Below are 14,135 nucleotides of genomic sequence, written 5' to 3'. Positions count from 1 at the left end.
CCAACTGGGTCTCCAGGAGTATCATCTGCTTGCTGTGTTGTGCTTTGGCTGCCATAATTTCACCCTGTATCGTAGCTTTGAATGCGTCCCACCGAACATCTTCCCCTGTTTCTCCCCTTTTGTTGCTTTCAAAGAATTCTTTTATCTTGCTTTCCATCTCTCCCAAAATGACAGGGTCCCTTAACAGATATTCAGGGTATTTCCAGCCCCACAGCCTCTTCCTCGATAAGCCCAGATCAAGCTGCATTATGAGTATTTTATGGTCTGCTATGCCCATAGGACCCACTTCCACCTCCTTGACCTTCCCTACCCTGCCCGCCGAGACCCAGAAATAATCTATTCTCGACTGCAATCCGTGCACTTCCGAGAAGAAGGTGAACCCCTCCTCGTCCCCTTTCACATCCCTCCAAACATCCCGTAAGCCTACATCAGACATTCTGTCCCGCAGGGCAGGTGAAGCCTCCAACCCCCCCTCCTCCGAGTTTGCCACCTGATCTGTCCCTTGTTCTATCCCACACAATGTTCAGGTCCCCCATTAAAATTATTGGACCCTTTGAGTGGGAGCAAGAGCTGTCTAAGGAAGGCTTCCTGCCCTGAATTTGGGGCGTAGACAACCACTATTGTGTAGAATCCCTCTCCAGCGGATCCTATTACCATCACATATCTGCCTTCTTTGTCTTTAATCGCCTCCTCTATCTTGAAATTAGTCATATTACTTATTGCCAGGGCCACCCCTCCAGATTTTGTCTCTCCCGAGGCCTGTACTATTTGGTCAAAGCCCCTTAGTCTAAGCCTCTGCGGATCCCCTCGCAATAAGTGGGTTTCCTGCAGGCCAAGAAAATCCAGGCGGCACCGTTTCGTAAAGAGCTCAAGCTTCTTCCTCTTCAATGGGGAATTGAGCCCTCTAACATTATGTGTGATCCACTTGAATTGTTAAAAAAGAAAAAAAAATGTTTCTCTTTCTTCTTCCTTTCCCTTCTGATCTGCTGCTTGGCCTCTCTTCCCGCCCTGTATTTGGGTTTATGTCCCAGATACCACTTACCTCTAGGAGGTTGAACACTATGTGGCTGAAACTTAACTCCCCCCCACCCCAGAACCCCCGCCCTCTTCCCTTTGTCCCCCCCTCTGGGACCCGTCCACCCTCCCCCCTCGGGGCCCGCGCCTTAGGCCCACCATCCTGAACCCCTTCCACAGGCTTCAACGCCTTTATCGATTCCATGATGTTTGCTCCTTACTCCTCTTCCCCTTCTCATCCACCCTTTTGTCCACCACCCCCTAATATCCAGATGTTCCCATGTTAGATCTCATTCGCCTCTTCCTCCTTCTCCAGCCCGGAGTCCCCCTTACCTTTCCCATTAGTGAGACCCCGTCTGTTTCGCCTTTTACGTTTCCCCTCTCCCACAATTGACCATTCCCATGGCCGGGATCAGGGATCCTCTTTTGGATCCGGCAGCCTCCTCGGAATGGGCGTTCCCTGGTCTTGGTCTAGATCGATCTGCAACAGAACCGCCCCCTCCTGTGGCGAGGTGACCCTCCTTTGCGACCCCTCCCACTCGAACACAAGCCCAAAAGGGAAGGTCCATTTGTATTTGACTCCCTGCTCCTGGAGCCTCGCCAGCACAGGGCCCATCTGTCTCCTCTTGATTAGCGTGATGCCAGCGAGATCTTGATAGAGCTCGATTTTCTGACCGTTATACATTATTGGCTCTTTGGGTCTTGCAGCCCTCAATCCAGCCTCCTTTTGCGCGTATCTCGAAAAGGCTGCCAGTACATCTCTTGGTCTCTGATTCCGGGCTGAGTTGAGGCGGCCCACTCTATGTACTCTATCCAGTTCAATCCTATCTGGTGATTTCACCCCCAGCAGATCGGCAAATATTGTTTGGGCACTCTTTCAGATCCCTATCCAGAATTGTCTCCGGCAATAACTTTAGCCTAATGTTGATCCGCCTGGATCTGTTTTCCAAGTCCTCCATTCTAATGTCGAGATTCCGAGTTTCTGTATCCAGTCTGTCTATCGCTTCACTATTCTCCTTGGTATCTCTGCTTACTTCCTGCAGACCCCTCTCCACAATATCCGTTTGCTCCCCCAATTGGCTTACTTCCCGCTTGATTTCGGACAGGGCCTGGTTTTAGTCAGACTGTATTAGTTGAAACTGGTCTTGGAAAGTCCTCGCCAATGACTCCTGTAGGGAGAGCATTTCTCCGTGTAAGTCTTGTCGGGTGAAGTGGGGAGCTTGTTGTGACTCCTCCGGTTGAGTCACGTCAGAAGTCTCTTCCCGCTGTCCACCACTCCCCTCTTGTGTGTCCTTACTTGCCCACAAGGATATGAGAGGGCCTGGTGTTTCCGCCTGTGGGAGCCCACTCCTGGCAGATGTTTTTGGCAGCCATGCTACTGGTGTCCTATCGCAAGTTCGGGTTGCAGCTGCCGCTCTCTCCGCACTGCAATTAGTGCCCTCTTGGTCTTTTGGTCCTGTCTTCTGATGCCCGGGGGGGACACTCTGCCCTCTGCGCGGAGAAGGGGTCAGTGCCTCAGCCCGATGCCGCTGCCTGGGTCCGCTTTCCTTGGATCCCCAAAATGATGGGCCCCCCTCCGGGCATCCAATTCAATGGGGGCCCCTCCTCCCTCGCCGAGATGCAAGCCGATTCCTGGGGGGCTATGACTTCACCAGCTTGTCCCCGAGGTGTAGAAGCTCTCCTGCCCTCAACATCAAGAGCCAGGTCTCCCCTGCTGCTGATGGTGCCTCAAAGGCCACCCTGGTTCCCCTTCACCATATGAGCCTCGGGGGCAGTCCAGGACTCGTTGATTGGGCTTTGCCGGCGCTCTCCAGGTCGTCCAGGCTCTCATTCCATAATTCCCGTAATTCAAACAAAACCCAGGGCACGGGTATCCCTGTGTGGGCTCCTACCCCTCCTCTGGCTACCGTACCAAGGCTCTGCCAAGGGCTGCTACAACGATGCCAGCGGAGGCCGCCTGGAGCTTCCAGCAGGCAGACCCCTTCAGCCCAGCCCGGAGGAGGGGCACCAGGGTCCCCGTCGGCGGTTGCCCTCCTGGATTGTATCACCTCACGGCTTCAGGGAGGCGCGGTGACCCGCTCCACACTCTGGCGTCTGTCCGGGCCGAGAGCTCTGCGGAGGGTGTCCCGAGTCGTTAATACTCTGGGACCTGGGGGCGTTACGCTGGGCCCCACGCCTCCCCCTGAAATCCAGGCACTCAGGGAGCTGCGTCGGTCCGTGACCCTGCCACACCAAGACCGGCCGCGATTCGGCCGGGGTCCCCTGCCTTCTAACAGGCCCGCTCCTCTGTAATTTTCGCCCCGGGTACGGTCCTCGGCCTCCTGAGCGCAGCACCGCGCTGGTCTGTGGGCCGCGGTGCGCTCGCCCCTCGCTGCAATGATTTGCTTGCGGGAGTACTTGGGGGCTAAAGAATGCTGTCTCCAGACCCTCGACCGCTTGAAAGGGGGTGGTGGAGTGCCTCTCAAGCTCGGGGGTTGATGGAGCGCCGCCAACACACGTCTACCTATTGTCGGCGGCCATCTTGGAATCCGTCACTCACAGTTTTAGTGATTACAGTGTACCATACTTTTTTCTTGGTTGTTGGCTACTTGAAGGTGCTGTCGGAATCCAGTAAGGACCTCCTTAGAATAGTCTGGGCTGCTACTCCTGTGTCTCCCAGAAGGTTGGTTTGAAGTTTTTAATGCTCTTTGGTCATCTGCAGAGGTTGTTTTTAGGGCCTTGCCGTCCTAGCTAGGGTGTTTCTAGATTCAGCTCTTGCCTCTTACACCAGACAATGAACCTTCTGCGTGTCCCATGGCATTGGGTGGCTCACCTGCTGCTCATCCTTTCACCTCTCTTCCCCATTTATTAACCCCCACCTCCTCCACTCCCTTCTCACTCTACTTCTTCTCCACCATGTCCCATTCTCTATCCTTTCCACCTCCCCAATGCCTCCACTCTTTCTCTATTCGCACCACCTACTCTCTGCTTTTACTCATCTGCTCCTCTTTGCCATTTCCTCTCCTCTCCTCTCTCACCTTCTCTCTGCTACCTCCTCCACTCTTGCTCTTCTCTGCACCTCCAAAGCCTCTCTGCTTTCTCCCTCTCCTCCTGCCTGCTTCCTGTCCCCTGTGCCACCTCCTCTCTGCTTTTGCTCCTTTCTTCAACCTCCTTTCCAGACCACCACACCGTAACCTGCACCTCTCTCGCCATACTCCCAATTCTCACACTTCCCCCACAATATGCTTCCTTTTTATCTTCCCCTCAGATTGCTTAGGTGGAATAACCTTCTTGCCATGCATGTGCGTCTCGGGATTGGGTGCTGGCTCCTCAAACTACACATTAACCAGGAGACCGCATTTGCTAATAGACTTCCTTTAGCTATGCTAGCCGAGGCATACGTCTGGCTCCATCTTGGATCTAGCTGGTTGGCAGCTTCCATTATTGTGGCTGCTCGGGAGAATCTTTGTTTCTGCTATTCTACCTTGCTGTAAGATTTACGTTTTCTAACATTTGCAGGGTGCAATGAACAAGAGCGAGCAGGACCCTCGGGTCATGCCGGCAGCCTCTCTTGCGAGCCTCTGTCTTGGAATGAACTGACCTTCCATAATTATATTATGCGGGTCACGGGCACCCACAATGGCAGGTTCGCGCGCAGTTTGACCCAGCTCCCTTTTCTCTGTGTTTCCTTCAAAATGATGTTTCCGCAGGTGCAACAGTTTTATTGAGTACATAGTTTGTCATACATACAAGGACGGGGATGGGCTGGGGAACCTAGGGGTTCCACAACAGACCTTCTTGAAGCCATCACGGAGCAGATGGTGGTCCCCAGCCCCAGACAGTCAATCATGGGAACTTCCCACAGCACACATAACATTTTTAATAGACGAAGTGAAGACAGTTGCATCCCTCATAGTGGACAAAGTCACTTTATTATATTAGAGCCAAAACAAATACTTTTTAAAGGTGCAAAAATCAAATATAATATAGCCAGAAGGAGTGCATTTGGGTGACAGCACAAAGAAACTCCACACAAAATTTTTTCTATAGGCGAAGTCACACGATGCTAGGCTGCTGCAAAGTTCTTTTCTAGTGGAACTTGTAGCTCTCCCATCTTTTTTTTCAGTGTTACAGATGTGAGAACCCTGAGGATATTCTCCTGTGTAGACCTCGAGTATCCCTTATTCAGGTGGCATGGGAAGGGCTGGCACTCTCAGATTCCAACCCTGGGTGGGGGTGGACGAGCGCGAGAGGATCACCTGGGTTGGGGAGCCCGGGGTTATGCTTGGGGGAATATCCAAGGTGAGACGCTGTATTATACCGGGGAAAAGGTGATGATGACGAAGTCCCTATGGCCTTTATAGGCTGCTCTACAACTACCTCCCTTCCGCCCAATGAATTTCCCTTATTTGAATCCATCAAAAACCACAACTCCCAGAATCCCTGCTATCCTGTGTTCTACCCGGATATTCCCAATCATTCTTTTCCACGTCCCTATGGTTATTCTTTCCCCAACACCCAATCTACCTTGACAAAACCCCACCAATCCCGTCCATCCGATTATCATTCCCAACCCGCTCAGATAAACCACTACCATTCCCACAAACCCCCTTGTTTATTTTGTGATAATAATCCCGATCATTCTTGTTTGCCTCACAAACCCTACCAATGCCACCCTTCTGAAATGACCAACCTCCCTAGGACAAAGAATATAATTTCCCATGACAAAAACCCCCCTTTTGACACAAACCCCTTTTTACCCTGTGGAAGATGGCAGACTAATCCAGGAGCTGTTTACCTGACATGTCCCGACACAAGGGTCAGGCAGAGTAAGGCAATTAACCAGAATCACACACACCTGACAGCCCTTTCCTTTCCCCACAGGGATAAAAGATGGAGCACAAGACCACAAGACGAGCAAGGAAAACTGCACAACGTGAGAGCTAACTCAGCGCAGCAGTTCAAGAGGAGGCGAAAGATGGCAAATACCGAGAGTGTTACAAGGTGAGAAGTAACCTTGCCCTTTTTCTGATCATGGCCTATGAAACCTCCACAGATGGGAACATAAGACCGTGAACAACAGCCAGCATGTGTTGCAGCAGATGTCTACGGTACGCGAGACCCTCCTCCGCTCATAACCAAGCCAGGGAAGGACGCGGATCTCGGTGGTACCAACCTTGACTCCAAGGATAAAGAAAGGTAAGCGGTTCATTACAGCCCGTGAGTCGAGGAAAAAACGATAAGAAGCTGAACTGTGTTGAACAAAAAATAGCCAACGGCTAAATTGAACTTTGAAAGGCTAAAAGATACGATTGAGGAATGAAGGGGAAAGCCAGCAACAGAAGAAGCTGGCACCACATGAGTGCTACGGCAGGAAACTTTGGGCGATTACCCGATGGTAGAAACTACCGGAACCAGAAACTCATGGGAAGTGGCGAAAAGAGGTCTAAGTGGTCATACAAGGGTGTTTTAAAATCCTCTGTACAGTCGAAAGTCTTTGTCCAACAAATTATTGTGAAAGAAAGGGAAAGGATTCCTGCTTGGTGAATTGAGCACTTGAACAGAGTGTTGCAGAAGTTAGCAAGAGTGTACCCGGCGGAGGGATGCTAACGAGACATAAAAAGTCTAAAGTCCCATAGTGAACTGTTTGGTAAAAGGTTGGCAAGAGTGAATCAGGCAGAGGGATGCTAACAAAAAGCGGCGGAGTCCAAAGTCCCGAAGTACAGTGAAATGTTTGTGGAAGTTGGCGAAAGTGAACACAGAAGACGACAATCAAAGACGAAGCCTTAAGTACAGCTTAACAAGACATTAAGAATCGTGAAAGTAAGAGGTATTGGAAGACAAGGGGAAGTGAATTGTCACCCTTGTTAAGTGGGTTTGAGCCCGGTCGAGGGAGATCTAGGGGTGAAAAGTCATCACCCAAAAGTTCATTAAGAAAAGAACTGTTCAACTGATTGGTTGAATACGATACGTCAGGGATCGGCGCCCGGAAGAGGAAGACCCGGCGGTGAAGCCATCACCCAACGTGAACTGTGGAAAATGTATTTGTTTATGTATGTATGTTGGATACATCAGGCCTCGAAGGCAAGAGACTTTTCACTGAAAAGAGACTTTACCATCGAAGAACCTGATAGATGGAATGGAACTGTTGGCTCGTGCTGAGAAAGCTTGAGCGTGTACTATGCTAGCTGGAACTGAAGGCTTGTGTTGAGAAAGCTCGAATGTGTGCTGTGCTCCAAGGTCCCATCTTGTCCCGTGCTGAAAACGTGGGGAAGGGAGACCCCTGACAATCACATGCTGACTTATTATTTGGAACACTTCTTTTCTTTATTGAAACCCCATCCCACACTCTTTCTATAATTAGTTGTAAGTAATTGGAAATAGTTTTTTCTTTAGTATATGTCCTTTTATTTTGACACAAAGCCACTAGGACTGCCTTATTTTTCATTTGATGGTCGACGCTTGCTCCCATCTTAGATTTAGGTTTAGGTTAGGCGTTTTTCCAACCTGCATTCATTATTCAATAAACACCCTTGAACTGTGATCACTTGTGTCTGTCTTTACTGTTGCCACCATGAGTTCCTTACACAGCACAGCAGTTAGTGACAAATAATATATAGAAATAGTACCATAGTTGTCAGCTACAAAGTTAAAATATATTCATTATCTGTTTGTTTCATCAATTACAGGAATGCATGCATGAATCAAATCAAGAAAATAATGTGGGGTTCTATCGCTATAAGCTACCGCCTACTGTAGCTGATCGTGACTAGCGTAGCATGTAATGGATGTACCTGGCTACACCATGGACATCCCATACGTAACCAGATTCCGATTCCGATTGTTCTTAGTATGATTACACCTTCTCCTTGCCTTCAGTGGCTGATCTAGAACAGTTTTCCCCCTTATCGCCATGGGCAGGGGTCTGCCGTGCTGAAAGAAGGAATTCTTCAATTCTGCCCATAAGTTACCAAACCTGTCCACCTCACCTATGGCCTTCCGCTCCAAGAAAAGGGCTTTCTCCAACGCAACCCAGGGTGAACAAGTCCCTTGCTTGAACTTGTTGGTGGATGGTGGAGTCGTCAAGGGGGCCCCGTGTTGCCGCAAGCCACATGATGCTGGGACAAGGGGCGGCATTGGGGAGGATCCCTTGCCTGCCCCCCTCATGCCATGTGTGGGAGTCAGAGGTTTGTCACATTGCCACCACAGTCGCTTCCTCAACTTTATGGGATTCGAGGAGCTGCGATCACAAAGTCAGGCGTGCCTACATGCTCAATTCCCCTTGCTAAGTTTCAGAAATCTGATACAAAACTACAGTGGGGAAAAGCAGCACCTGACACAATGCAATCCATCAACCACCTTCCAGGAGCACCTGATTCAGGCCGCTAAGACCTGTTAGGCTAAGGGAGTCCCCGCCCAAGGCAGGGGAAAGGTATGGCAGGCAGAGTGAGGACCACCCAAGGGAAAGGAAAAAACAATCCTAATTCACGCATAAAGGCAATAATAATTTGTACCAATATGCTCCGGATCCCAAATAAAACTCTGTTTCTAAAAGTGTTGATATCAGTTTATGCTGATCCCATTCTCCTATGTGACATCACCTAAACACATCTCCCTTCCACTGCTTAAACTGGAGGGAGAGGAATCACTAATACCTAAAGCAATCAATGTTCCGTTCGTTTTCATTTTTAATGGCAGCAGTCTCAAAATGCATACCCTCACAGAATATAATGGCCCTACCCTGTCCCCTGAAGTGAAATTTACATTCCCTTTGAAGGGGAAACATGACCAGAGCACATGAGGAAATCTGTCTTGCCATTCCCACACCTACGGTTCTACAAGGGGTGCACAGGATGAAAGGTGTGCTCACAAATAGGAGTTTTCAAAGTTTCTTTCCCAAAAAGGTGCCAGGGCCCGATGGTCACCCACGCATGAGAACCTAAAGTGTACCATTAAGACAGGAGCACCTAGAGCTGCAGGACCTGTCTGCGACAACAGTAAGGAACTGAGAACCAAGATGTGGGATGACTATAATCAGGGCTCAGTCCAGGGCCCTGCATGCCTCTGCGGAAAGAAAGACAATCAGCTGAAGCATCAAGTTAACGCCGGGAACCAATCCTCATGCTCAATCAGAGGAGGAAAAAGCTGAGTACATTTCAGCAATTACATATTTTGCAGCAAGGCCCATCCAAGTATGGGATCTACCAGTGTGCAATAGTGGGTGTGGAAGACAGTGGTTAGAAGTTGAACGAGAGAGAGGAGGAGGTGGTGGCGGTGGTAGATCAGTGCGGCAATGTGTTAGAGCAGAGAAAAGAGGAAAAGAGTGACCAGTAGAAGATGGAGAAGGTTCCATATCTTCTCAGATATTCCTTTCTCCTCTGGTTTCTTGTATTCCTTCTCTACTTCCTCTTCCGTTTCTAACTTATCACATTTTCCTTGCTGCTCGTAACTTGCCTTCTCATTTCACTACTCTCTGTGGCTTGCTCTCCTCCTCTTGCCTGTGGTCTTTTGGTCTTGACACAATCTCTTCATCCTCTTTCTGCATATGTTACCACCTCCTTCTCCTCTCTACCTTCTACTTCTGCTCCACTTTACTGTCTTTCCCGACCTCTGCTCTAACCCATCCCTGAGCTCTGCTCACCTTGCTTCATAATTACAATCTGTTTCCTAACCCCCATAGCCTTGTTTTTTCTATCTATTTTATATAGTGTATCAGGCTGTTAATTGGGCTTGAAACTGTGGGATGTGTAACAACTATGCCCTGGCTAGGAGTAGGACATGTGATGGGTCTGGGGCCATTTGGACTACAATTCCTTTATGTATGTTTAATTATGCATCGGAATGCCTTGCAATTCCGCATGCTGAAGTTATACAATCACAGGTTCCTATTTTGAAAAGAGATGCTACTTGTCTCCCAGGTGCTTGGAAGCCAACTAACCTCATTGGGCCATGGGGATTCCCAATGCAGTATGATTACCTACCTGTGTGACATAATTATGAGCTCCTGCAATGTGCTACTGACAGGTTCCCAAGGCAGCAGGTCAGCTTGGAATTTCTACAATCCTTGAACCCCTTATTCCTGAATACCCTCCATAGGGCTGGGACCTTGCAAGGATATGCAGAGACAGTTTGGGACTGCTGATGTCAAAAGCCTAGTGTGGCCTGGGGAATAATGAAACCCCTTACAAGTCTGGGAATGGTACAGTGGACTTTGGGTACACCCTGGCTACATCAAACAGTCTCTTCATTGTGACCTCCGCACATTACCTTAAATAATAATATCAGACCATTAGCACCCTGGGTGGGGGCATTAGCAAATCAGGGAGCTTGGAATGCAGACTGTATCCTCTTGAATAGCCCGAGTTCTGTGCTCCTCCATGGCAGCGCACCACTCACCCTGTGCCTCTGTTGCCACCAATACTGCCTTTAGCACCCGCGAGTAACCACACACAAGCACAGAAGGCAAAGTAAAACGATTAAAAAAAAATTCAATCCCACAAGCCCCGTCAGGAACCAGAGTCAGTTTTCAATGTTGATTCGTAATCAATAGTGAAAATGAACCCTGGTTCTCGATGCAGTGTTGCAGAACTGAAGAAAGGAAAGTTTCTTTTTTAAATATTTTTTCTTTGCCTTTAGCACCCGCTTGTGGTTACTCACGGGTGCTAACAGCTACATTATCCTTGGCGGTGGGATAACCGCACCAGTAAAAGCACCAACACCCGTGCTGATGGACCCTCACTTCGATCAGGCTCTTAACTTTGGTGGTGGAGGGGACGACCGGCAGAGTCGGCCCACTACTGAGGGTTATATCACCTCACTACTATACAAAAAACCACAAAATTAATGATTTCTTTGCATGTAATTACAAGGTATTCTACTTACTCAATTGCACTCATCTGTATTGATATAGGGGGGATTAAAATGGGAATCAGTCCTTCCGGGATTAGCACATGTGACCTGCCAGCTAGGCAAAGATGTTCAATATGCATAAGATGCCCACTTAGTTGCCAACTTGTTCAGAGTTAGATACCTTGGCTGATGTATAAGTGATTTAATTTCTATCTGTAAATCTTTATCTTACATAGACAAACATACATATACAGCACTCCCAACCATGGTGCTCAAAAGCTGCGTTTGCATAGGCTAAATCTTAAGCTCCTCTGACACGAAGAATTTTTGTATCACTATACTTACAAAAATACAACACTATTAAAGTGGTCATTCTACTAACAATTAAAACTTTTGTGAATTTAGAAAACATACCCATTGGTGTAAATACCTTTGTAATTCATACAGATACATAGTCATTCTACCGACCACTGACTTGTATGCCAACATTCAACTTGTAAACCCACTGTTTTGTTTCTCCAAAAGGGTAAATTCAAGCCATCATTTCATAGCACACTAAACACCATTTGAATGATATTCTCTGCTTACCAATTTCATACAGACAGACATGCTGTATCTCTCGCTGATCTGTTGCAAGGTCCAATGCAGTATTAAAAGACGTCAAGGCACTGTTGATTTGACACTAGAACAGACAAAAGGATTGATCAAACCGTTTTTCTCTGGTGATATAAAGGCAGACAAAGATATCCACAATGAAAAGAAATGAAAGCACATTTAGATCGTGGTTGGCTTGTCCATGCTGTAAAAGATATACATTAATCCAAAAAAAAAGAAATGACACATTGAAATATTTTAAAATGCCAGTGTGCGAAAAAGCACACGTTAGAGCATTAGTTACTATCTAATGTGTCAACTGCAAGACATTAGGGCATTCTGAAGGCAGTATAGCAATTTGAAATGCTTTGGAAATAACCAAGTGGCAGCCCATTGTCAAACATCAGAGTGGACACAATGGGCCTCATTACGACCCTGGCGGTAAGTAGCCGACATTACCGCCATGGCGTAATGAACGTTTACGCCGTGGACCGATGGCGGAAAGAGCACCACATTCCGACCCATCGCGCACGAGCATTACGCCATGGCGGTAATGTAAATAACGCCATGGCAGAAAGGGCCCCTACCGGCATCGTAGGCCGCGCAAGGTGCACTACCGCCACCCATCTCAGCGGCCACCGTAATTAGCGGCCACCGTAATCAGCGGTGGCCGTAATTAGCGGTCACCGTAAAAAGCAGAACTGGAAATAGCGGCATCGCGGCGGAACGGAAACAGCACGGCGGCCATCTTTAAAAACACAATCCATTGCCATCCTTCCCAACAACACCAGATCCAACCCTGACACCTGTCCCAACCCATCACCCACCCACTTAACCACCCAAAAATGCCCAAAGTTGTCAAGAAGGCATGCGATCGCCAGCGCCAGGACAGATTCTCCCGGGAGGAACTGAGCATGCTCGCTGAGACCCTACAAGACAATGCAGCCGTAGTTTTTTCTACGCAAATGACCAGGCCGGCGATAGCCAAAAAGAAGGTCATATGGGCCCTGGTGGCAGAGCCTGTCAGCGCGGTGGGGACCGTACCCCGCACCCCACAGCAGTGCAGGAAGCGGTGGGATGACCTTAGGCTACGCGTAAGAAGCATCATTTCCGCCAACCGCAACCTTGCCCTGGCTACCGGTGGAGGTTCTGAATCCCCACTGAAACTCCAACCGTGGGAGGAAATATGTGCCAGCACGATAGGCATGGAAGGCATCGAAGGCGTCGGAGGGATGGAAAGAGGAGTACCGACATCAGGCGATGAAGGTAGGTGCCTCAAATCAAGACATGCCATAGTCACTGAAGTCCATTCATGTGTAGCACAATGTTGCCCTAGAGTGTAAATGCAACACATTAGCTGGACACTGCCCACAGCCACATGCGAGCTCCACCCTGTATACATGTAGCATGCACACCCTAACTGCCGACACCCACATACCTCCATCCTCATTCCACAAAAAGGAGACAACCTGCATGCCCCTGCCTCAAATGTGCCTCATCTACTGACCAAAATCATATCAATCATTGTCATTCCAATGTCCGCAGACCCATCAATAACGCTCTCCCCCCTTTGCTCCACCACAGGCTCAGAATCACACCCCAAGGATGAGGACACCCCTGCGACAAAAAAAGCCAAGAAGGCCAAGACGACCATTCACGCACCCTCAACCTCAGCTGCAGTGAGCCAGACCCCACAGCAAGCACAATCCACTGCCAGCAAACAGGACGGCCCACCTGCAAGCACCCCAGTAGGCAGCAGGACAGCAGCAGCAGCACCACCTGTTCCAACATTGCCTGCCACAGAAGGCACCGGTTCTGCGGCCAGCAGCACCATTGGAGAATCAGCTGCCATTGCAGCATGCTCCGACTCCGACATTGAGGAGCACGACGTCAGATGCCCCACTGACCTTCCACATTCCCCCTGTTTGTCCCATGCCAGCCCCCATGAGGATCCCACACAGAAGAAGAGGAGTGGCCATCTACCCCATGCCCAGTTCTAAGTCCACAGGAGGGGAGCAGCCCCTCCATCACACCACCGGCAATGGGCATGGCCCAGCAGGGGCAACAGTCCCTTGAGGACATCATTCAACGGCAGCAACAGCTGTCCACGCTACTCAACGAGCATGCTGCGGAATGTGTGGGGGCTAGGGCAGCCATCAAACAGGCTATGGAGACCCTAAGGGCCGAAATTGCGCGGAGCACTGACACCCTGAGGGATGCAATGCAGTCCACATCAAGGGACATTTGTGGCGAACTTGCCGGGGTGCGCCGTGTGCTCTCAGAGCTCTCCCACACCCTACAGGACATGTATGCACGGGAGCAGGCAGGGACATCCTCCGCTGCCAGTTCTGCCCAGAGCAGCCCCGTCCGACGTTCAGGACGGAACCTGCGCTCCACAGGCAGGGGTGCCCCGGGGGCCGGGAGAGGTGGCTTGAAATAGCCTGTCCCCACTGTTACAGGCATCTGTAGACACTCACAGGGGGTGTGTTGAGGTGTGCATGGGGGAGGGGGTGTGTTGGGGTGTGCAGGGGGGAGGGGGTGTGTTGGGGTGTGCAGGGGGGAGGGGGAGGGGGTGTGTTGGGGTGTGCAGGGGGAGGGGGGAGGGTGTGTGTCACGACAATTTATGATTAAAATACACTTTTTCCTTTTTCCGAAATCAAATGTGTGGACATTTTCATTGCATATGTGTGCTTTATTGG

The 14,135-nt window shown here is 49.6% G+C and overlaps 1 protein-coding gene across 3 annotated transcripts in view; it reads right to left on the bottom strand.

Moving 5' to 3' along the window:
* Positions 1-14,135, bottom strand: part of TTC39C (tetratricopeptide repeat domain 39C) — a 986,275-nt gene that overhangs the window by 418,054 nt on the left and 554,086 nt on the right. For all 3 annotated transcript variants that reach the window (XM_069620912.1, XM_069620911.1, XM_069620913.1), the window contains one exon: positions 11,431-11,524. In XM_069620912.1, the coding sequence (XP_069477013.1) occupies positions 11,431-11,524 (94 nt within the window). The remainder of the gene's footprint in view (positions 1-11,430; positions 11,525-14,135) is intronic.

The sequence above is a fragment of the Ambystoma mexicanum genome, chromosome 5q (genome assembly GCF_040938575.1).
Source record: "Ambystoma mexicanum isolate Mex_15411 chromosome 5q, UKY_AmexF1_1, whole genome shotgun sequence".
NCBI lineage: Eukaryota > Metazoa > Chordata > Amphibia > Caudata > Ambystomatidae > Ambystoma > Ambystoma mexicanum.
Note: the sequence above shows the minus strand (reverse complement) of the source record. Positions and strands in the feature narration are given on the sequence as shown.